Raw genomic sequence first — 25,217 nt, 5'->3', positions numbered from 1 at the left:
ATGTTTCACATCAGAGCTAAAAATCACCCTCTCATCACAAATATTCCTCTTCCAACTTTGTAAAAAGGCTTCCCACACCCACCAGTGTGGTTTTGGCTCAATGAAAGCCAAATTCTTTCTTTGCTGACCAAGAACTTCATTGTTTCAGGTGTTCTGCTCAATTTGAACTGCAGTTTTAGCCAGGACTTCTGTTTACAGCCTCCCACTGCACTGTAGGCATGAAAGGCAAGATTCAGAACAGCACAGGGAAGGGTGCCAGCCAGCTCTTGAGGCTAATAGGGCAGGTATTTTCTTCACATGTAACTTAAGTACCCCTTTTATTTAACTAGTTAAGAGTAATTTACTTGACCCTCTTTTACTCCTTTTTTACAAAACAGGGATTCCTCCCTGCATCACATGCCCACAGCAATCCAGAATCAGTAACTGCAGCAAAACAACAACAGCCACATCCTAAGAAAGTACCAAAACAGATCCAGAGTTACACAGGCAGATTCCTATATTTAGAAGTAGCCACTGACTGGTACATTTTACTCACTTCTTTACATTACCAGCAGCATGGCTTTGCTTTACTTCCCCAAACATTATATAGTCTAAAAGGAAATAAAATGTCAGGAAAGGCTTAAATGAGTCATTGTTTCAGCAAGTGGTACAACAGTTCATTGCAGCCTGAGAACTGATCCCTGGGTTATTTCATAAATAAAGGATCAGCAAGATCACACTACAGCAATCATTGGCCTAAAAAGGTGAAGTTCAACATTTTGAACAGCTTCCAGGAGTGAGTAAGCCCAAATGGCAGCAGCATAGGAAGGATATCGAGGTTGTCTCTCAGGCAGCTCATCCTTTAGCTCATCAGGAGAAATACCCTGGTGACATTAAACACAAGCAATATTGAGCAAGTACCTCACACTGGAAGGTTAAAGCAGGGTAATGGACAGTGAAACACCTCTAGGGCAGATGCTGATCTACAGGTGAACTGATAAGGACATCCCAAATTACTACAGCAGTTTAGGAAGATTTGTGTGCCAACAGACTCCTATGACTAAACACAGAATTAATGTTAGCATGAACAATCACCCCTATTTTAGGCATAATAAGTTGAGCAAACATTTTTTACTTTAGTTGGTTGTGCTGGCAGTTATCAGGCTTTGCCAACCCTAATGCTAAACACAAATAAGTAAGCACACACCATAAGATAAGTTAAATTCAGCTACATAAATCAAAAATTAGAAAAATTCAATCCTTCCTTGTTCAGCAAACAAAAAGGACTCCCCATAACATTTGAGTGCTACATGAACATCTACATTTTAGGGAACAAGAGGCCGTGGTTAATGCTCAAATCCCTGGGAAGGATTTAATTTTGCCCTATGGACCGTTAAGAAACACCACACACTGGGCTGACCTTATTATGCCACCCATCAAATTTAGAGACTGCAGGGGATTAGCAATCCTGCTTCTAATTGGTGGCAGACCAGTTCAGACACAAATGTGCAGATCTACGTGGAAACACAGCAGAAATCTCTTCAAAAAGCCAGCAGGTGCCAAAGATGCTTTTTACATTGTTAAAACAGCTTTAAAATAACTTTTTTTTTCTTGGTGCAATTAATTAGTCAACTCAATTGCTTCTGCATAGTTTCACTATTAATGGTGCTGTGCTTTACATGCAGAGTGACCATGCATTTAAATAAGCTCATGACCCAAATTAGATTAAGAGTTTGATAACAACTTGAAACTAAGGCAGTACCTTAGAGACAACAATACATTGCAGGCTGAAGATACTCTTATTTACAATTCATTTAACAAACCTCATGCTCCTCATCCAGCACCACCAACTGCTTATCCTTGTCGATTTTCACTATAAATCAAAATAAAACACAGATCAATGTTTTTTTTCAATCAATTTATACAATGGATGCATGAAGCTTTTTAGCACTCAACAATTATAGTCCCTGTGATTCTGTTTTTCTTCTTCAGTACATCCCATGACTTCCCAAAATCATTTTACAAACAGTGGTAGACTCTGAGCCATAATTAAATATAAATATTCTGCTAAGAGCAGATGGAGATTTGAATCCTAAGAACAGCACGGTTTTATTGTTAAAATTACAGGCAGAATTGAAAGTGCTGCAGCTCAGAGAACAAACACCCCCCTGGCTCATGTTTACCTGATACAGCAGCAATCTTAGACAGGGAAGAAAAGAGGAGAGAGGATTTTCTGACAATTTTTGTCAGGCACATTTGGAACTTACTTATAATGGCAGCATTGTTGGTCTCTTTACGAAATCGGAATTTTCTCAGTTTCTCCACCAGGTCTTCGGCAACATCACAAACCACCAGAGATTCACTCTGCAAAAAGGAAATGGCAGAGGGGAGGGAGAGATAAATCCTTCCACAAAGTGAAACAAACGGAAAAATCCCTGTATCACCCACATCTGTGCATAAATACTGAAGAGGGCTTGCATGCAGCTTGTCCAAATCTTCAGAGTGTCACAAAAACCAGAAAAAATGTAGGTGAAAGCAATTTTTTCTTAAAAAGCCACACGAACAGAACATTTATCTGTTTTAATTTCCCTCTTCAAACCCACACAGTTAACAAGGAGTATTTATTAACTACTCCTGAAGTGGGATCATTCTCTGAGCTCTTAGAAGTAAACTTTACACTTCAGCAGTAGATTTTACTCTTTTACACTTAAAAAGTAAACTTTACACTTCATTTGCCAAGTTCTGAAATAAGGGAGTGCCTTAGAGCAACAGCAAATGGGATCAAGTAATTTAAGCATTTAACATAGCAAGAGCTACTACTAGTATTTAAGAACATTGTCCTTGTTTATTTTTACCCACAAAAATATTGAGATTCACACACACTCAGAAAGCATTTCAGATATTTTAACCCAAAACCATGCAGCCATTTCCCCCTGTGCACACCAAGCTCTCAGAGATGTTCAAGTAACATATTAGTCACCACACTGAAGATGAGGAAGGAAATTATTGTTTCACAAGCAGCCATGCAGGTTATCTTCCCTTACACAAGCAATTTCTGAACTGCACCAAGCCAACCACTGCCATTTCCTGAGCAACATTTTATACACACAACCTCCATCACCAAGGGGTTCATGCCAGCTTGATAAAGAAGTTACTTAAAATTTACAGCTTAAAATGTATTTCTGAACTCCCAAGGCATCAAGAACTTTGTACCAAAGTAACTGCATTTCAAGGTTTCCTTAAAAAAATTCCTCAGATAAAAGAATTGTGCAAGATTACCAATCAAAAGCTCTAACAAAGAGCTCTTGCATTGAGACAAATCACTGCTTTTAAACCATAATGTCACTATTTAAGCTCCCAGTTCTGTCTCCTTGTGTTCAACATTATGAGATTTCTCCCAGAAAGTAGGCAGGTGGCTCTGCTTCCCCACTTCCAATACCCCACATTTGTTGTTGCTCCTGAAAAGATTTCCACCAAATTCTGGCACAAAGTTTCATCCCTGTGCTTCCTCTGGATAGCTGGAGAGGAAATCAGGCTCTGCTGTGACAGCACAGCTCAGGCACTGCCTGTACAGTGCCCTGATTTTGCTTGTTTCCCCTAAACTTTGTTTCCTTCTGATCAGCGAGTGGGTCCCTCCAACCCAAACAGGCTGAACTCGATGATCTCGGAGGTCTTTTCCAACCTAACTCATTCTGGAGTCTGTGAAATATCCCTAGTGTCCACTCTCATTCACTGAGGGGAAAAAACTGTAAAATACTTTAAAACACAACAGAATTCATGGTTGCATTTCATAGTTGAAGTTGTATTTCATATGAAATGTCACTGATACCCACTCTCACTAACCCAGGAGGTATCGATTAAAAAACCTAACAGGACTCAGGGCTGCATTTCAAAACTGTGATTATATTTTATATAAAATGCTCTTCTGTGAAGGAAGCTTTTCTCCAATCCTCTGGGCTCACCAGCTTCTCCCTGCAAACAAGCCATGCTCCTGCTTACACCTGTGCAGCCACACGAACACAAATCCCTGAGGGGAATCTGAAGGAAAACACTTGGTAACATCAGACTGAGACTGTTTATCGGGGCTAAGCCGGCTCACCAACGCTTGGCTAAACAAAAACTGAAGAAAGCCAAGGCAGGATTGCTGCACAGGCAGGGGCACACCTGCCAGCACCCCTCACCCTCACACTGACAAGTAAACATGAATGTCCCAAACTGCCTCAAGCACGATTCTCACTAGAGAGGCACACAGCAAAACACCCCAAAATTTCATCAAATTTGCTTCGCAACTGCTCCTTCCACAGGAGATTCACCTTTCCAAACCTTTACTAAAAGCAGCGTGCATGACTATTCCTTTTTCCACAACCATTCCTTTAGTCATTAACCAATATTAATGCAAAGTACCCCCACAGCATTCATCCACCAGTCCTTGTTTCTCTTGGTTTGTTCCAACCAGCAATCACAGCTCAACTTCAAATTCACCACTCGGGTGAATGAGATCAGTGAGCAGCAACCAGACGCTCTTCAGCGAATTAGCCCGAAACATCACAAGACAACCAAACAACCAGGTGCGATCAAGCAGACACATAATCAATTCCTCAGAGGTCACATCACGCGTTTTCCTGTCGATTACTCCATCATTTCCCTACAGAATCTTTCTGAACCAGCTAACTGTGCACCACCTCAGCGGGGCGAGCCCCCTCCCGGCCGGGCCGCCCCCTCCCCGCCCTCACGGTGCCCCCGGGTCCCCCCGTGAGGGAGCGGCGCGCGCTCCCCCCTCACCATCTTGGCGCGCGCACCAACCGCCGCCGCTCGCGCGCCGCCGCCGCCGCCTCCTCCTGAACTGGGTTCGGCCCCGCCCTCACCGCGCCTGCGTGGCGCAAGCCCCGCCCACTCCCTCTCCCTCCGACCAATCAACGGCGCTCCCCCGGCGCGGGCGGGGCGTGGTCACGCGCCTACGGGCAGCGGGGAGGCTCAAGGCCGCCGAGGGCGGGAAAACGCTCGGTCACGTGATCCCGCGGCACCACGCCCCTCCCCGTTGCCATGACAACTGGCGGGCTCGCCCGCCCTCAGGCGCCATTTCGCATCCGGGGGAAGCGGGACGGCACCGGTTTCACGGCTCCTAATGTGCCTTAAAAAGGGCAAGGACTGAAGGGTTAAACCCTGGAATCGAAGCATGCGATGAATCAGAAGTTGTTGTGCTCGCTGTGCTTGTGTGTAGAAGCGGAGTGTAGTTCTGGAAGTGACGCGGGGTCTCCCGGCGCACAAGGCTCAAATAGGAGCTGCCAGGGCTGGGCACACGCTGCTTGTCCGTAATGGGATCTCGGTGTGAGGCTCTCCTCCTGCTGGAGTGAATATTCGGCCTTTTGCATGCCGCTCACAATTTTAGATGCCGTTGGAGCAGAGAAAACTGCACTTTCAGGGATTCCATAACAGATTTAAGAATATAATTGCTTTCCTCAGAACAAAAGGACAGATGCAGCCTTCACATCTCAGACAAAACTTCTAGTGAATTATACTAATGATTTAAACACCAAATTTGTAAGATAAAACTGCAGATTTTCACCAAGGGCTTTAGCAAACACCACAGAAATGCAAAATTGCTGAGCAGCTATTGAAGCCTCACACAAAATCACAGAATATCCTGAGGTGGAAGGGACTGCAGGGATCATCGAGCCCAAATCCTGGTCCTGCACAGGAAAACCCAAAAAATCCCACACGGTGCGTGAGAGCATTGACCAAAGGCTCATTGACATCTGCCAGCTTTGGGGCCGTGACCATTCCCTCAGGAGCCTGTTCAGTGCCTTAGCATCCTCTGGGGGAAGAACCTTTTCCAATAGACCACCTAATCACAGAATCACAGTCTGGTTTGGGTTGGAATACACCCAAAGATTATCCAGTTCTTACCCCACTGCTCTGGGCTGGAACACCTTCCACCAGGCCAGGATGCTCCATATCCTGCCTAAACGTGGCCTTGAACACTTGCAGGAGATGGGGCAGCCACAGCTTTTCAGGGCAGCCTGTGCCAGGGCCTCACAGCCAACAATTCCTTGCCAATAACCAATCTAACTCCATTCCGGTGCCAAGAGGATGCAGAGCACAGCCACATGCTGCCAGGGATGCGGCTCTGGGTCACCTCACAGCCACTGCCACTGCAGCTGTGACTGGCGGCTGCCAGGGACAAAGCTGAGGCACACTGAGCTCTCCAGCCTCTGGCAGGGTGGCAAAGCTGGATCCTGCTTCAATCCACCACTGGCTCCAAGAGCTGTCTGTGCAAGCAAACAGCAGAAGCCCTCCTGGTGCTCTACAGACTTGAAAGGGCACCTGGAGCCGAGCGTACTGCCAGGAGCCAGCACCTCTGCCAAGAGCCCAGGAGTGACAAGAGCCAATTTCCTCCAGAGGCATAAAGGCTCTGCCCAGGGAGCAGGCCTGTGGGCCAGCAGGGCCGAGGCGACAAGCGACTGGAATCACAGCCAGACTGCCCTGGGACAGGCCTGACAGACAGGATGTGGGGTAGGCAGGAGTCCCCATCCTCTCTATGCCCATCTTAACACAGGAACTTAGGGCACAGGGGGGATCATGGCAGAGCAGGCCCCTCTCCTCTGGGTTCCACAGAGTTCTTGGAAGGGTTAGGATGCAGAAAATGGAATCTGGGATTGGAGAATGCAGAGGACGCAGGCACAAGAATTGACTTGCTTTATACAGCCTTATCCAGTCCCTGCAGCTGGTGGAGGGTAGTTGGTATGGATGTCACATATCAGTGCACTTTGATTACCTGGAGCGGAGGTGACTCAGCTGCTTCAGGAGCTGGTGCAGCACAGCCTGGGGCAGAGTGCCAGGGCTTGGGGAGCCCTGCTCTGGGCTGACTTGTAACAGTGGCACTTGTGGGCTGCTGCTGAACCACTGTTCCTGCTCTTGGGGCTGTAGTGTAGCCACAGCAAAAGGATCTGTGAAGCAGTGACCAGGTAGAGATCTCTAGCAGCTACTTGGAGGAGGAGGAGGAGGCTGTTGCGATGTACCTCTTGAACACCCCTGCCACGGTGGCTCAGGAGGGATTTCCTGCTGGATATCTTGGAGCACCTGCACTGCTGCCTGGAGGAGACAGACCTTGAGCACTCTGATGTAGGCAACAAGAGGCTTTCTGTGGAGATCAGCTTGTGGCCAGACTTTGCAGTGGTTGAACCACCAAGGCTTTTCTGGCACCTGGTTCATGATCCGGGTGCCCACACTGAGGCCATCTATGATTACACTGGGCTGTGACATGGGTTCAAGCATCTCCTGTTCTGCAGCCCATGAAAGGGATGCTGAGACACAGGACTGTCTGATGGCAGCTGAGCTGCCTGATGATGGTGTACCTATGGGCTGTATCTGTACTTATCTTTAATCACCTTCATTCTACATGTAAAGTTTTTATATGTATATATAAAATGTATATATGTAAAGCATTGTGATATATATATATATATATATATATAGTTTTGCAATATAAGGCAAAAACCCTCATACAAAGAATTGGAGTAGGTTGTGTGCCAGGTTATGTGGAGGACCTGGAGGAGGGCACCCATGAGCCAATTGACCCTGGCTGGGAACTCAGCTCACATCTGCCTTGGGGCAACCCCTTCTGGGCTGTTGCTGAACTACTGCTCCTGCCTTTGGGACTCCAATTTAGGAATAGAAGAGCATCTGTGAGGCAGAGCAGTGGCCAGAAGAGCTCAGAAAGAGGCGAGAAGGTGTTGCAACATGGGAATCGAGCAGAGAAGGCTTCGCTTAAAGAAGTGATTGAAAGAGATAAAGGAAATACAGAGGACAATGAAAGTAATGCAGTAGAAAATGGCCAGTTAAATCACCAAATATAACATTTCAGACTCTGACACATGCTGAGCACAATGTGCCCTGAGACAATGCTGTGGCAGAGACATAGTTCTTCAGGCACAGCAGCACATCTGGCACTGACAGTGCAGAGCTCCTCACCCGCATCCTGCTGGGTGTAGGCTTTTCCACCTACACCTTGAAGATCCTTGTGATGCATCTCCTGAGCACCCCTGCCACGGTAGCTCAGGAGGGATGTCCTGCTGGATATCTTGGAGCACCTGCACTGCTGCCTGGAAGAGACAGACCTTGAGCACTCTGTTGTAGACAACAAGAGGCTTTCTGTGGAGATCAGCTTGTGGCCAGACTTTGCAGTGGTTGAACCACCAAGGCTTTTCTGGCACCTGGTTCATGATCCGGGTGCCCACACTGAGGCCATCTATGATTACACTGGGCTGTGACATGGGTTCAAGCATCTCCTGTTCTGCAACCCTTGAAAGAGGTGCTGAGGCACGGGGCTGTCTGACGGCAGCTGAGCTGCCTGATGATAGTGTACATATGGGCTGTATATAAATTAAATTTTTTTTTGTTGTTTTATGTACCAGTTCTGTAATGGTTTATTCCTGTACCCTCCCTTCCCTCAATGGTTTTGCCTCAAGTTACCCTGTCCTCCTTTGATGCCAATCACCTTAAAAACTGCTGTATCATTCCCCTGTTCCCTCCCTGGTGTCTTGTCCATCACTTGACTTCCCATCCCACCCATCTAGGAAGTTCTACAGAGGTGGTGAGTAATTGGGTGAGGGCCAGGGGTCCCTCCTTTAAGCCTTCCCCATTGGATACTCTACCTGCCTATTTCACCAGTTACCACACCCCCAAGCTTCCCTATTGGTTGGTGGGTGATACTTTCCCCTGTTTACACCCCCCCCCTTTATATATGGTTCCACAGCCCTGATCGGTGCTCTTCACTGTTGGTTCCCCTGAGGTGCAGAGATCCCTGGAGCCCCGTAATAAACCTTGGACATTAACTCCAACCAAGAGTCAGACTCATTCCTCCTGCACTGCTTCTCCTCTGTCCCAGGGTTGGTGACAACCCTAGCCACTTCCCAAACCTCCCTGAGGAATGCAGTCCCTCACAGTCGACTGTGCTGGCTGGTTGGGTGAAGCCAAGCAGAGTTCTGGTAGGCATGGCCATGGCAGAGGCCATCCATGATTACACTGGGCTACGACATGGGTTCAAACATCTCCTGTTCTGCAACCCTTGAAAGAGATGCTGAGGCACAGCTGAGCTGCCTGATGACAGTGTATATATGAGCTGTATATAAATGTCATGTATCTATCTGTGGGAGGGGGTCCTGGGCATAGTTGCCCCGGGATGCCCTGGGAGACCTCCACTGTATGAGTTCCCGCCTCCCCGCCTGTCAGTCATTTGTTATGCCGTCCCTTGTTCATGTCAATCATTAGTGGTTACTCTGTTCTAGAATGTTCCCTGTTCTTTGTATCCCTATTGGTTCCCTCCTGTTAACCACTCCTACCCCTTGTCCCCTTCGGTGCATTCCGTGACAGTCTTCTCCTGCTCCTCCCCTGAGCTTCTCCCCCATTGGTTCGTATGTACCCTGACCCTCCTAGCCTCACCGTTACATACCTTAGCCCACCCTCAGGACGGGGCTCTCAGAGCCTGCTCCCTTCTCGAGTGGCTGTCTCCCTTCACCCTGCTTCGCCTTTCCTACAATAAAGCCCTCTGAGAAATAAAACAGCCTGGGAGTCATCCCGTCTTGGTGGAACAACATACTACAGCTATCCAGGCTCCTGTTGACCGACTCCACTGTGGTGTTCCCGGTGGGACACAGGTCCAGGGCACGCCACATCTATCTTTAACCAGCTTCGTTATACATGTAAAGTTTTTATATGTATATATAAATCTTTGTGTTGTATATACAGTTTTGCAACATTAGGCAAAAATGTTATATAAAGATTGGATAAGGATGTGCGGCAGCAGCATCTGGAAGATCTGCAGCCGGGCACCCATGAGCCGACTGATCCTGGCTGGGGAGCTCAGCTCACATCTGCCTTGGGGCAGCCCCTTCTGGGCTGTTGCTGAACTGCTGCACCTGACTTTGGGGCTGTGGTTCAGGCACAGAAGAGCATCTGTGAGTCAGAGAGCAGCGGCCAGAAGAGCTGAAAAAGAGGCTTTGAGGCGCAGGTTGGAAAATGAGCAGAGAAGGTTTCGCTTAAAGAAGAGCTCCAAGAAGATGAAGGAAAAGTGGAGGACAGCGAAAGTAATGCAGAAGAAAATGGCCAGTGAAGTTTAAGTCATCAAAGATAACATTTCAGTCTCTGACACATGCCGAGCACAAAGTGGCCTGAGTCAACGCTGTGGCAGAGACAGAGTTCTTCAGGCATGTGGATGTGCTGGCCCAGCAGCACAGCTGGCATCATAAATGCAGGAGCTCCTCACTCACATCCTTCTGGGTGCAGGCTTTTCCCTTCTAGAACTTGAAGATGGTTGTGATGCACCTCCTGAGCACCCCTGCCTTGGTGGCTCAGGAGGGATCCTGAGGCACAGAGCTGATTGATGAACGTATATATTGGTGATTACTGTATTGTGTACATATAGTATATATGAACTGTATATAAATTAACTGCATCTATATTTAACTGTATATAGGTAGCTACATATATTAACACTGCATTTAGGGAATTTATACTTTTATATATATACCTGCCACAGTGGCTCAGGAGGGATTTCCTGCTGGATATCTTGGAGCAGTTAACACCCTTCTGTTCCAAAATCTCGATCGTGCCAGTTCTTCTTGCACCCAACACACCACAGGCAGCAGTGGCCAGGAGGAGAGGTCCAGCAGCAGCTTTGAGGAGGAGAAGGAGGAAGAGGAGGAGGAAGAAATACGACAATGTTGTTGCAAAGGAAGAAGTGAAAGGTGATGATGCAGAGGTAGAGGAAAACAACATTGCTGGAAATGAAGAAGGCAGTAGCAATTTTGATGGAAACAGAGAAAATTATGCTGGAAATAGGAAAAGAAAGCAATGAGAATGGAAGTGAAGAAGTAAAGTATTATGTGAATGTGGAAGAATGAACAATGTTGGAAATGAAGAAGGAAGTGGCAGAATTGTTTCAAATGAAGAAGATGATGTTGGAAAGGAAGGAAAGGAAGACAGTGACGATGCAAACTAAGAAGATGAAGAAGACTCTGATGCTGAAAGTAAGCTCAGAAGGCTTTTAGAAAAGCACATGAACTGGCCTGTTCTGCACTTGGACAGAGCCTGGGCCATGATAATTGACCTGATGGACAACTTGACACTTGTATTTGGACTCAGCTTGTCAAACAGTTTCTGTCTTCTGCCAAACAAGCCGCCGAGGTTGGCAGTGCCTTCCAAGGTTGGAGTCCATGTGGGGAGGATGTTGTGTACGCGTGCTCATCCCCCTGAATCATCTGCCAGGGTACACATTTCTTCTGGAAGCTGGACAGTGCAGGGCACATGCCTGGTAGGAAGTTCTGCATCTGTGTGGAAAGGGCTCATGCATGAGGGAACAGCTCAGAGGAGAATGTGCTGTGCTCCCTCCACCACTCTAATCTCCACTAATCTTGCAAGCAAAGGGGTCAGGGTCTTGGGAAGGAAAACACGAACGGAACAGCTGAATGCCTGGCTATTCAGGGGATACTCAAGGTTTTCGATTCCATGTCTGCGCATCTACCTTGGAGCAGCTGGGTCTGTTGGGAGCAGACGGCATCCACCTGACCTCAGACCACAGAAAAAAGATGGGCAGATGTGGGACTCAGCAAGGCAATGGACATTGTGGAGTTGTGGTTTTATGTTTTATTGTGTTCTCATTCCGTAATGTTCATTCCCATTTACCCCCCATATTCCCTTTGGTTTCTCCCTGAGTTTTCCCACCTTCCCTCATGTGTCTATCAACCCCAAAACTGCTTAGTCCCCTCCCAGGTGCCTTGTCCATCACTCAGTGTCCCATCCCATCTATCTGGAAGCTTCCACAAAGGGTGTTGGGTGATTGGACGAGGACCTGGGGTCCCTCCCCTGTCTCTCCCTAACTGGTTACCCCAAATGTCTATCCCCGAGAGAGCCACACCTTTACCTTCCCTTACTGGCTGGTTGGGTTTCCCCTCCCTCCCTATAAAGTTACTGATTTGCTGCACCCCTTTGCTCTCTCTTGCTGGAGCTGTTTCAGTGTGCTTGGCTTCTGGGGGTTTCCCTCAGAGCCCGAATAAACTTGGATTTATCCCCAAGAGAGAGTCGCCTCCTCATTGCCGCTGGGATCAGCCTTTGAACCCACACAGGCACTCCCTCAGGCCTGCAAGGGTCTAGCGGGGGGTGCCTCTTGCTGCCCGTCCACCCCTGGTGGAGCGAGCCAGGGCTGGTCAGTGGTCATCTGCAGCTGAGTGGGGACGGAGCGCGGCAGGACATCCCTGCACAGCAGTGCTCTGACAAGAGCAGCAGTGGCCTCCTCTCAGTGGCCTCCTTGGTGCAGCAGCTGCTGAAGACCACGGCGGCTGCAGAGATGCTTTTTGCTCTGCAATCCCTTTGTACTCAAAGGCTACACTGGGCATTTCACCTGGGCTGGAAGGCCTGGCTGGGCAGGGAGCAGGCAAGAAGCACTGCTGTTGTCACCTGCATGTGTTCACTGGGGACACAATGAAGATTCTGTTCATCCCAGACACTGCCCAGGACCTTGGAACTGCAAATCTCAACTTGTTGGACATGCAGGAGACACTCTGTTGGCAGAGGGAGTTGCCCACAGGGAAATTGTTGCCTGCAGGTGTCTGATAATGGGAAGATTTGCAAGAGATCTTAGAGGGGCTGGATCTAGGAAGAGTTGAGCAGGAAAAACAGAGCGGCCCTTGCCCACTCCAGTTGTAGAAAAAACAGTGCCATCCCAACAGAATCTCTGGTGCTTTCATAGATAACACTATTGATTATAATCAGCAGGATTGATGATATTTGTTTTTCCTTGACAAGAGTTTGAGGGGCTTCTGCCTGCTTTGTGAAGGGAGCCCCTGGGCCCATTCCCTCCCACAGGGGCTGCACTTGGTGGGTGCCGGGGCTTTCTTTGCCGGGCCCACTCGGAGCCCCTGAGCTGGGCTGGGGACCAAGGGCGAGGCTGGCCCGGCTGTGATGCCTCTGGCACGTGTGACATCACGGGGAGCGTGTCACAGTGGGGGCAGCTGGAAAAGGCCCCTGCAGGTGACGCTGGCCCAGCACAGCCTGGGCAAGCAGTGAGTGCACACGTGGCGGGGTTGGGCTGGGCTGGGCCAGGGCACAAGCGCCGCACCCGGACCTGCATTGTCCCCCTGCATCCAGGGCTGTCCCTCGTGCCAGCGCCTTGGCCAGGGCACGGGGCTGCTGCTGGCCCACTGGGACAGGTCCTGCTGCCTGCCAGCTGTCTGGGGCCCTCTGCTTCCTGCCTCACATCCCTGCACCTCCAGGACTCACTTCAGCCACCACAAACTCCCTTGGTAGCCCCACTGAAACCTTTGTCTCTCTTCTCCTGCAGACCATGGTGTCCAAATCAGTCCTTGTCCTGGTTGTGCTGCTCCTCTTTCACTTCCCATGGCCCATGGTGAACGGTTTTGATGAGGATGCACAGCAGAACGAAGAGGACCTGGAGCAGGCTACCCCGGAGCCACCTGAGCCTGGCTGGGGACCCGTGCACATGGCAGCCGTGCGGCAGGGGCCCTTCTGGGCTGCTGCTGAGCTGCTGTTCCTGTCTTTGTTCTTCTGGTTCAGGCGCAGGAGGGCAGCCATGAGGCAGAGAGCGGCGGCCCAGCGAGCTGAAGAAGAGGCAAGAAGGAGGAAGATGGAAATCGAGCAGAGAAGGCGTCGGTTCAGGAGGAGATACAATGACTTGAAGAAAATGTGGAGGACCCTGAAAACTGTAAAGAAGAAAATGGCCAGGCTGTTTTGAATTAATAGGAAGGTGAGCAGGATGCTCTTTGGGCTGGCCAAGGCGAGCTGCACATCTGGCTAAGCACAGCCCTGCGCCGGGGCAGAGGCTCAGGGCTCCTGCCAGACCCTGCCCCTCTTCCCTCCTTCTCTTCATTGTTATATTAATATATTATTCTATATTATCTGCATCTATTAATGATTTTCCCTGCTGTAACATTGCACTTGCTCCTGGACCAGAGGTGTTTGAAGGAGGATTGGGCCAGATTGATGAGCCTGATTTCTACAGGGGAAAAGTTTAGAAATAATGATATATATTTATTATATCTAGATTACTTTTTTATTTAATGATACGGTTGTACAATATATTACCTGGTATTATTTGTAATAATATTCAATTATGATAGGTAAAAGCTAGAAAAAAATTAGTACTAGGGTTTTGCTGAAGGGGAATATAAATTTATTAGTCAAGAATTACACGTTATTTGTATTGCAAAAACATTACGTAGCAGTATATTATATGAAATATATGTATTTAATATGTACATTATATGAAATATGTATATGTATATGATATATAATATGGTAAAATTTAACAATAATACGTAAGAATATATTTTAACCTGTATTTTATAAATTGTATATGGCATATTTCATGTAATAGATGTCACAGAATGTATAATGGCTCTAAATATAGGAATTTATAGAAACGATCAATATTGTTATAAGCACATGGATCCAAATGATACTTTGATTTTTGTAATGTATTTCAATAAAGTTGAATATCGACATATTATTACATTTGTGGTGTTTCATGTGTCTGTGCCAACCCTGGAACCCTGTGGCTGCCATGGCTCCGCCCCGTCCCTGGCAGGCTGAGGGCAGCGCCTTCACCCTGTGCCGCCATGGCTCCACCCCGTTCTGTCAGGCTGAGGGCAGCGCCTTCACTCTGTGCCGCCATGGCTCCACCCCGTTCTGTCAGGCTGAGGGCAGCTCCTTTCTGTGCCGCCATGGCTCCGCCCCAGCCCTGTCAGGCTGAGGGCAGCTCCTTTCTGTGCCGCCATGGCTCCACCCCGTTCTGTCAGGCTGAGAGCAGCGCCTTCACTCGGTGCCGCCATGGCTCCGCCCCGTTCTGTCAGGCTGAGAGCAGCTCCTTTCTGTGCCGCCATGGCTCTGCCCCAGCCCTGGCAGGCTGAGGGCAGCGCTTTCTCTTGGTTCCGTCATGGCTCCACCCCGTTCTGTCAGGCTGAGAGCAGCTCCTTTCTGTGCCGCCATGGCTCCACCCCGTTCTGTCAGGCTGAGGGCAGCACCTTCACTTTGTGCCGCCATGGCTCCGCCCCAGCCCTGGCGCGCTGAGGGCAGCGCCTTCACCCTGTGCCGCCATGGCTCCGCCCCGTTCTGTCAGGCTGAGGGCAGCGCCTTCACTTTGTGCCGCCATGGCTCCGCCCCAGCCCTGGCGCGCTGAGGGCAGCGGCTTCAGCCGCCGGCTGAGGGCGGCGCGGCCAGCCCGATGGCCGCTGTGTTCCTGGTTACGCTGTACGAGTATTCGCCGCTGTTTTACATCGCCCTGGTGTCCGTCTGCTTCCTCGTCACCAGCGCGCTCGTGCTGGGCTGGTCAGTGCTGGGGGGCCGGTGGGGCTCGGGGGCCTGGGCTGTGCTGAGGGGGAGCAGGCCAGGCCCACGGTGGGGCTTGGAACGGTGCCTTCCGACCCAAACACTCCTAGCTGTCTAAACGAGCAATAAAAATAACCTAAAAAATAAATTATACGTATTTCTGTTAAGCTCGTTTCTCTTGTAGTAATACCGATGTGTTTTCTTAATGCTTTTCGTAATATCATTCATAATACTGGCAAACCATGCGTTTGTATGTGCTGAGCTCTGTGTGTGTGTCAGGGCAAGGGAATGGAGCTGGGGAAGCATCCGGACCAGGAGCAGCTGAGGGAGCTGGGGGGAGCTCAGCCTGGAGAAAAGGAGACTCGGGGGGACATTCTGGCTCTCCACAACTCCCTGGGTGCAGCCAGGGTCTTTTCCAACCTACATGAGTCTGTGAATCTGTGAAATGATCTCCTAAAGTGTCTCGAGGGGTGGTGAGTGAAAGGTCTGCTTGCGTTTGAGAGGATGACGCAAAAATGCTGCTGTTGCCTTTTTCAGAAACAGCTCCTTGAATGTTCCTAACTCTCAGGAGTGGCTGTAAATGTAAACATTGGTACTTGACAAGAGCAGAGCATTGACTTGCAATCAAAATCTTTCATGTAGAAATTGTGGCTACACCAGACTCGTGTGGCTTGTCATAAAAATAAAACTGGAGTTGTTGAATTTCCTCTCATTGGTTCCACATTATATCTGCAAAGTGCTGGTGATAAAGGTATCTTTTAAAAAAATGATTATACTGAACCATGATGAATATTCATCATGTCTATCCCTAACCACTGATCCTTTTGCCAATTTAATCATTATTTATCTACTTGTAGTAAATTCTGGCAATCCCCTGCTTGAAAAGATCTGAAATAGATGTGTGCTACAAGGTCCTGATATATATTCACTGATGTCTTTTGCGTACAGGGTGGTCAGAGGACTGTCCAAAGGCTTTTTTTTTTCAGGATCAGAGATTCCAGTTGCACCTGCACTAGGTGTTATTTCAGTTTATGGAAATATGTGCATTTTTTTCTTCAAACTGGAGTATTAAGGGCCTGTTAATCAAGAAGGAGCCATAGCCAGGAGCTTAGCATGTACAACCAGGTGAATGTGTGGCCAGCTGCTCAGAGGAATTTACTGCTCCCTTGGAATTCTCCTGTGCCATGGCCATGACCAGGAGCCTCCAAGGGATTTTCCTGTGCCTGCAGCTGTAGTTACAGCTGAAGTGCTGCTGAACTTGCTCAGGAAAACTCAAATCCTTCATTTGCCACACAGAGCACTGCAAATTCAAGTGTTGTCACCAGAGCATAGAATACCTGATCTATTGCTGCAGTGGAATTTGGGCTCCCCCATCATTTTCAGCATTAATTTGTTTAATGATGTGTTTGTGTTGGTGTCAGTCAGCCTGGAAAACACCAACTGTTCAGGAATGTTCACGTTCTCATTTGTCAATCCCTGCAGTGATGGGAGGAGCATCTGTTCCTGTGGCCAGCTCTGCATACCTGTGGCTCTGCTCACAGTCCACGTAGGTTAATGCACAGGCAGCTTCCAGAGCCAGTTCCACAGGTGCCCTGGGCACAGGGATGAAGTGGAATTTAGATCACCTGATTACCTGGGCATTGTATTTTTAGCTGGAGGGGAACGCTCCTGTTAGGTGGAGCTGAAGGCTCAGCACCTGTTGGAAGTCTGGTTCTGCAGAAACATTAATTCATTAACTAAACCCTTGGAAATTCCTGCTTTTTCTAAGCTAATGCTCTCTGAAGAAATTAATGTTCTGTTCTACCAGCTAATGATCTGGACTGTTAGATCATAAAATAAAAACTACATCTTTATTCATCCTTCCTACACTTAAAATTTACAGAAAACCACACCTGATGTGGTACAGAAAGGCCTCCGTGCCTTCAGCTGCTGCTAAAACTGTACCAGAGGCTCTTTTATCTTGCTGCTTTTCATGAGAATAATCCTGCTGTTTTCATTCAGTGAAGAAAGTTTCCAAGGAACAGGGATTTTCTGTCACAATCAGGCAGATTCTGCTATAAAACAGGACTGCAGGGATCGGCTCTGTTAGGGTTTGGGTATTGAAGAAGGGAAACAGCCGTTGCCTCTGGTTTCTTTGTGAGATGTTTAACTGGGATATTCCCCTACAGCCCCTGGGAAGCCAGTGTTGTGGGTGTTTTCCCTTGTAGCAGAGAGACCTGACCCTCTGTGTGCTCAAATCAAGCATGGCCAAGAGCCTTCCATGATGCCACTGACAAAGTGCAGCTGTTTCTGTGAAAGGAATGGCTTTAAACAGACAGAGAGCAGCTTGAGGTTGGATATTGGAACGGAATTCTTGGCTGTGACGAGGCCATGGCACAGACTGCCCAGAGAAGCTGTGGCTGCCTCATCCCTGGAATTGTTCAAGGCCGCAATGGATGGGGCTTGAAGCAGCCTGGGCTGGTGCAAAGTGTTCCTGCTCACGGGAGGAGGCTGGAATGCTGCAGGACTCAATGGGAGGAAATTCTGGCCTTACCCTCCACCACTAGAGGGCACTGACAACTCTCATTAATTTTATTCCCTTTGTGGAAACCCCGAGCAAAATATTCCCCCTTTAAAGATTCCCTGCATCACTGTGCAGACTCCTGCCTTCTGACAAAAAGCTGAAGTCGAAATGGCACGATATCTTATCCATGCATCTTAACAGATACTCTTGGAAAGCCAAGCTACCTCTCTTTGTCCTGCTGCTTGCTGTTTAGAGCTGACAAAAAAAAATCAAATGTGTCAGCACTAACACTGAACCCACTTTTGTGTCTCTTAGGTTTGGTTTGGGTGTTCCTGTTATTCTGAGGAACTCAGAAGAGACAGAATCCAGCACAAGGGTATTGAAAAAGCGGATGAGACAAGTGAAGAATCCTTTTGGGTTGGAGATCCCTAATCCTGCTGCAGCTTCAGTAACAAGTCAGTGGATTTCTTTACATGGGTTTTATCTATTTGCATTCCTGAACATGGTACTTTCCATTTTCTGCCTAAAATCATAGGATGGTTTGGGTTGGAAGGGACCTTAAAGATCATAATTTTTGCTCTCATCCTTTTTGTCTATCATAATTCCTCAGAAATACACTTCCATTCCAACAGAAATAAGCTTTTACACAGATTATAAACGTGGTGTTTTTAAAAGTGAAATGTTTGGATATGGAGGTACAGTTTAATTCTCATTAATGGAACACTTCCTGCTATTACAGATCTTTAAGTAACTAAAACATTTGCAAATTGCCAACCACTGTGGGCGTTTCTATAAATTCCATGGAATTGTAGAAGTGTACAGAATTCATTATGGAATATGTGCCACCCACTTAAATCTAAGCCCAGATCTTCAGCAGTGTTTGGAAGTGCACTATTTTTAATAAATAGAAAAAGAGAGTGATGATTTATTTTTCTGTTCTCCAATGGAAACTGAATTTAAATATCTGTTTGGATCAGAGTTCAAGCCACCCCTATCATTCCTGAAATCACCCACAGAGGAAGTGGAATTCATGGCCTTCTGAATCACTGGGGAGCAGTGAGCAAGGCTGAGCATCTTCCACCCACACAGCTGTGGGGCCTTCCAATGCATGAGGAAGGGCTGCAGCAGATTTCCCCCCTCCCTCAACATAAAACTCCCTCAGCACAACAAATCCAACAATTCAGATAACTGGGATTTTTCAGGAGCTATGAGCACTCCTGCTCCTGTTTGTTCAGGAAGTGTTTAGAAGTTGACACATTTTTGAAAAAAGAATGGAGGGCATGGATGCCCTTTTTCTCTTCTCTCTGCATGCTCAAGAGCCTTATTCTTTGAGAGCACAGAGAGTTTTGTAGATAAGTGATCCAATTAATGCCATTATCTCAGGAGGGAATGGACTTTGGGCTAAGGTTGTGCTCTTGGATCTGCCAACGAGTATGGAAAGTGTTACCAGAAGTTAAAATTTACTGTTCATAAAATGAATGTGGTGTTTTTGTGAGCTTAATCAGCCATTTTATCTCCTCACACCCACTCCCTCATCCCCACTGGCTCCCATAAACACTAAGTTGAATCTAAATTGTCAGAAGATTTGTTTAGCATGATAAATAATTTTTGTTATTTTACAATGTTGATCATTTTAGGGGTGGCCTAGTTGCAGCCTTTCAGTACCTGAAGGGAGCCTAGAAGAAGAGAATTTTACAAGGGCCTGGAGGAACAGGACAAGGAGGAATGGCTTCCCAATGCAGAGTGCAGGGATAGATGGGATAGTGGGAAGAAATCCATCCCTGTGAGGGTGGTGAAACCCAGGCACAGGTTGCCCAAAGTGGGAGTTGAGACAAGGGATGGAGGGACAGGAGACAGGGAGTGGCTTCCCACTGACAGAGGGCAGGGTTAGATGGGATTTTGGGAAGGAATTCCTGGCATTGAGGGTGTTGAGGTCCTGGCACAGGGTGCCCAGAGAAGCCGTGGCTGCCACTGGATCCTTGGAAGTATCCAGGGCCAGGTTAGACAAGGATTGGAGCAACCTGGGACAGTGGAAGGTGTGCCTGCCATGGCAGGGGGTGGAACAAGGTGATCTTTAAGGTCCCTTCCAACCCAAACCATTCTATGGTTTTATGATAAAAATCTGCCACACTGAAGTTGTTTTCTTCTTGTAACTCTTCAAGCATCTTGACTTAGCAATTCCAGGATTCTTGCACGTGGTGAGTTAATGAAATCCCTCTGCTCTTTCTCCAAGGGGGTGTTACACTGACACCTGACTGCCTGGAGGACTGTGTCCTTACCTGCTACTGGGGCTGCAATGTCCAGAAACTCCACGAAGCGCTGCAGAAACACGTCTACTGCTTCAGAATAAAGACTCCTCAGGCATTAGAGGATGCTCTCTACAATGAATACCTCTACAAACAACAGTACTTGTATCCTTTTTTTTAAATTGTTTTGACAAAATATGTTGATTTTTTTGGCACGGGGAGCATTGAGGATGGTAAGCGTGCCGCGGATTTTGGCACAACTCATTTATGAACAAACACGATGAGAAATATTCTTTATGCAAACATCATGTTTGTCTGCAATTGTAGGCACTGATTGTTTTCCTTGACACAGGCAAAGCATTAAAAAAAAAGACAAGTCAGAGAAGTATTGTCAGTTACCAGAAGATGCTCAAGTTGTGGATTTTGGCCCTGTGCCTAGAGCTCGCTATCCCTTGGTAGCGCTGCTGACGTTGGCAGATGAAGAAGACAGAGAAATATATGATATTGTAAGTAATATCAGAGTATATTTCAGGGTCACTGTGTTTAGGTCTGCTTGAATAAAGCAGCTTCACTTCCTTTTCCCTAGAATTTGGTCCCTCACTTTCTTATTTTCTAAAATAAAGCAATTTAAAGCTTTAACTTCCAAACCTCAGTCTTTGAAGAGGCAATGGAGAAACATTACTTACTTTTTACTTAGTCACTACAGCATTTAAAAAATGGTTGTGATTTTCCCAAAGCTTCTGCCTGCCTATGGTTAGAGGAATGAGGGTTGGGGCAGTTTAGCAACCTGTTACTCTGATTTCTGGGATCACATGGGCATGTGGTGGAGCTCCTCCACTTAGACAGATTCTTGGATTCTGTTGGCAAGGCAGGAGGGTTTTTTTAATAAGTGTCTGGCACAGATATCGAGCTAATTGCTGACTTGGCTGTTAGAAACCTAGAAATTACCTTTCTTCCCCAGGTCTGTGCCATGGTTATGTCTCACAGGAGCCAACTCCTGGGCACTTACAGGAAGGGGTGAAGGTCTGGCTTGAGGCTGATAGGAGATACTCAGCTCCTCAATCTTCCTAATCTCTTGCTATTAAAGCAGCCTCAGCCTTGCCACATGCTGTTCAGTACCCTTTATAAACTTAAATTGGTGATCTCTGAATGATTTGAGACACAGCTTTATCTCCCATCTTTTCATTGGATTGATAATCTGCTTGCACCAGCTCTTTGAACAGTAGCACAACTGAAGTCAGAAGCAAACTGCCTAAATGCACTGAACACTTTTCCATGCATTCACCTGCAAGCTGGAATCACACCAGTGCCTAAGAAATCTGTCCCCTTTCCAGGTGATGGCTGTCCTTGGCTTCTTGTCACCTGACTTTAGGACTGTCCTTCTCCCTCCTGTCCCCACTTGAGATGTTTTAATGTTTTAATACATTTTTATAGAGACTCTGTAATATTTGAATGTATTTTACATTAGCATGGGTATGAATTTGTAACACCACTCTTTTGAACCTTGACATAGAAGAAAGGGGTGGAAGGAGAGTGGGGGAAGTATTTTTCCTCTGGTTTTGGAGGAAAGGAACACATCTAGAATCTGTAAATCCAGTCAAGGAGTAACTCCACCTGAACTCCTTACCAGAAGAATGTCAGAATTGTTTCTGGTTTGTTGAAACAAACTTGTAAAATAGAAATGGAATGTGGAAATGGATCTTTGCCAGTGTGATATTACCATTTCGAATTATATTTGGGGGTCTGTGTGGGTGTCCATCACTGTGGATGATGTTTCAGTGATTCTTTCCTGGGGGGGGTTGTGTGATCTTCATACTAACTGGTTTTGTGGCAAGATCATCCCTACTTGGTTTTGTGGCATCATTTTCCTCTAGATCCAGAAAATTAGCATGGCCATGTATAAAACGTACAGAAATTACTGGAAGACTGTCACAGCTAATGTGGAAGCTTAGATCTCAGGCACTGTGATTTAGAAAAAAAAAAAGACATTTGCCAAGGAATAGTGGATTCAGTTCTTATAAATCCATATGTGTAGGTACATACACATTTGAACTCTGTATTTAATTAGCCATGTGCAGATTTTGAAGTGCAAGTCTAATTTGCCTTTAAATTTCTTTTTAAAGCAAAACAGCTTCTATATTTCATTTCTCTTTTGACAGCTTCTGGGAACTACAATAATATTGAATTTCACTTTCTTTTTTCACAGCTTTTTAGAGGCTATTACGTAATTTGGGCAGGGTGGGGGTTGTTGGGCACAGCATGCAAGCTTTGAGTGCTTGTATTTCCAGAGGAATTATCTGAAGTCAGCCCGTGGGGGTTCAGAATCCTTTCCAGTGAAATTTGTCTTTTGCTTGCTCAGATTACAAGCCACTCACATCTTAGTGAATTTTGGAGTCAGAAAACTGCAGTCTGTGTGTTTCTGAGGGAAGGGGGAAAAAGTGGAGAAGATTGCTCAGGTGCCTTTGCAGTTTGGGGTGTAATTCCATGAGGTGGGAGCAGCCAGAGCAGGTCTCTGCTATAAATTGGCCACAGAAGAGCTCCATGGGGAAGCAGTTTGGAAAGCTGAAGGAGCACCAAGGGCTCTTTTTTGCCACATCCTGTTTATACCTTGTCCACTGTATTTTTTATTTTTTTAATCAGTGCTTCAAGTCAACATTCTTGAATTCCTGATTGTCTAAGGAATTAAGCAGGCCAGAAGCTGTACCAAAGCAAATCAGAGAATCAGGAAATAATATGGGTTGGAAGGGACCTTAAATATCGTATTTCATCCCCTGCCATGGCAGGGACACCTTCCACTATCCCAGGTTGCTCCAAGCCCTGTCCACCCTGGCCTTGGACACTTCCAGGGATCCAGGGACAGCCACAGCTTCTCTAGGGACCCTGTGCCAGGGCCTCCCCACCCTCCCAGCCAGGAATTCCTTCCCAGAATCCCATTTAACCCTGTTCTCTGGCCATGGGAAGCCATTCTCTGTGTCATGTCCCTCCATCCCTTGTCTCAGGTCCCTCTCCAGATCTTCTGGACCCCCTTTAGGCACTGGAGGGGGCTCTGAGGTTTCTCTGGAACCTTCTCTGGGGTAAATACCCCAGTTCTCTCAGCCTGGGTGATAAGGTTATTAAACATGGATTTTTTTTCTGTTTGCAGATTGCAATGGTAGCTGTAATTCATGTTCCTGATGAAAGCTACAGACTTTCCTGCCGAATTTTATATCAGTATCTCCTCCTAGCTCAAGGTCAATACCATGATCTCAAGGTAAGCCATGCACAGAGTCTGGTTTCATGTGTATGACAGTGTTAACTTTAGCTTGTGTAGGCTTTCAGGAGCCTAAATTAGTACAAGACTTCTATTGTCATGCAAAGAACTGGATGGTAGTTTAAATTATTTTATCAGCTAAGTAGTGCCACAGGAACTTACTGTACAGAAATATTTTCCATTAAAATATTCAAGATTTCCCAGAGAAATTAACGGCTTCTAATCTAGGAGTCCTAGTGTCCACTTAGTAAAGCAGTATGAAGAAATTCACTGTTGAATGTGTCTTCTTTCCAGAATTGTTATTTCCTTTCTTCAAAATTCCCTTTTAATCAGGAAGGCCTCAGAAGAAACTTACTAATTTAAAATTCCTTTTTCTCGCACCATGCTTAGGAATCAGGCCCAGAAGAATTTGCACTTCTCATAAAATAAGACAAAAAAAGGAGTAGGGGATGGGAATATGAGCAAGAGCAGAATGGGTTGAGTGAAGCAGATTTGACAGCATAGTGGATATAATTTTGGTAGGAACAGATAGAGGATCCCTCTAGGCACAGAGACTGATGGACCAGAAACAAACCCGAGCTGCTCAAAACCTGAGCACTTCTGTTAAATTTCATGCATGACGTTGATTTGATGCATGCAAGGTCTGAGGACCTATCTTTAATATTTTCCCACAGTTTTATGTAATTTCATGTTTCTGAAGTGCCTCTAACTGGAGGCCAGGCAGCTGCCAGGACCCACACAGAGTCTGGCACTGTTTGATATTTGTCCCAGTGGAACTTCCATTGCACTTGTGCGTGTGTGCAGAGATTGAGGAAGAGTTTGTTCACTCCTAAATATTTGTGTTTATGTGTATTTTAGCAACTCTTCATGTCTGCAAACAGCCCTGCACCCTCCTCCAGTGATACCTTCCCTGGTGAGAGCAGCACTGACAGAGGGCTGCTGGAAAAGGCCGGGCTGGCTGGAGATGAACCAGAATTGCAGGAAGAAAACAGCAGAGACTGTGTTGTTTGCCAGAATGGCCCTGTGAACTGGGTCCTCCTGCCCTGCAGACACACGTGCCTGTGCGATGGCTGCATCAGGTATTTCCAGCAGTGCCCAATGTGCAGGCAGTTCGTGCAGGAGTCCTTTCCACTTCGCAGCAAAAAGGAGCACGATGAGGATGAATCGACACGTGTCTTGCAAGATGTTCTTCCTGGAAGAGTTTTTTAACAGTAGTTAAAAATAAAAGACCTAGGTTATGTGCACTAAGATTAAATGTGGAAGCCAGACTATTTATGGGAGGATATGTAGCATTAACTTGTAGGATTTTGCTTTTTTTTGTTGGGTAATTTTCAGCTTCCTTATTTTTCCTCGCTCCATATGCTCACAGGAGTGCTGCTTACCCGTGCAATGTGGACAGGAGAAGTGCGTAGGATAGCTCTGAAGGATGTGATTTTATTTATAACTGCTTCCTAGATTTTCTTGGAGCACTATTGGAGGCTATTTTGACTACTAAATTTAGGCTGTCTACTAAAAAAAGAATAAAACTTGCAAGTGCAGTTGCCCAAGGCTCATTCTATATTTATTGTGTTTAAAATACTAGAGCTGTGTATCGTTTTAACTCGGTATAATTTAGGAACTTAGCACTTTACAGAATGTACCATATGAAGGAAAGTAAATATTCTTCATCGTTAACATTGTGTGTGTTTATTTTGTAGCTGAAGGTTGGACTGTGGCAGGAGCTGGGGGTTGAAGGTGGGGCTCAGGAAACTGTTTCTGCCAGGTTTAAAGGATTTATGTGTGAAGGACTTCAGCCAAAGCCCTTTGGAAAGATTTTTGTTGATTATTCTTGAACTACATGTTGCTGACACTTTCAAGCCTGAGCCCCTGCGATGACATCTTGAGACACTGACTTTCAGTC

General features: G+C 46.7%; 1 protein-coding gene across 1 annotated transcript; it reads left to right on the top strand.

Annotated features, from left to right (window-relative positions):
- Positions 1-15,193: 15,193 nt before the first annotated feature.
- On the top strand, positions 15,194-24,991 carry CGRRF1 (cell growth regulator with ring finger domain 1). The gene is made up of 6 exons (XM_021546815.4): positions 15,194-15,318; positions 18,137-18,276; positions 20,055-20,232; positions 20,426-20,573; positions 23,210-23,317; positions 24,176-24,991. Exons 1-6 carry the CDS (start codon positions 15,215-15,217, stop codon positions 24,524-24,526), a joined length of 1,029 nt encoding a protein of 342 aa, XP_021402490.3. The 5' UTR covers positions 15,194-15,214; the 3' UTR covers positions 24,527-24,991.
- The last annotated feature ends 226 nt before the right edge of the window (positions 24,992-25,217 follow it).

This window comes from Lonchura striata, chromosome 5 (assembly GCF_050655825.1).
Source record: "Lonchura striata isolate lonStrDom1 chromosome 5, ASM5065582v1, whole genome shotgun sequence".
In the NCBI taxonomy this organism is placed as follows: domain Eukaryota; kingdom Metazoa; phylum Chordata; class Aves; order Passeriformes; family Estrildidae; genus Lonchura; species Lonchura striata.
Note: the sequence above shows the minus strand (reverse complement) of the source record. Positions and strands in the feature narration are given on the sequence as shown.

Coding starts and splice junctions, on each gene's coding strand:
- CGRRF1 (XM_021546815.4), top strand. CDS start 15,215: ATGGCCGCTGTGTTCCTGGTTACGCTGTACGAGTATTCGCCGCTGTTT. Junction 15,319..18,136: donor AGCGCGCTCGTGCTGGGCTG/GTCAGTGCTGGG, acceptor TGTGTCTCTTAG/GTTTGGTTTGGGTGTTCCTG. Junction 20,233..20,425: donor CTCTACAAACAACAGTACTT/GTATCCTTTTTT, acceptor ACACAGGCAAAG/CATTAAAAAAAAAGACAAGT.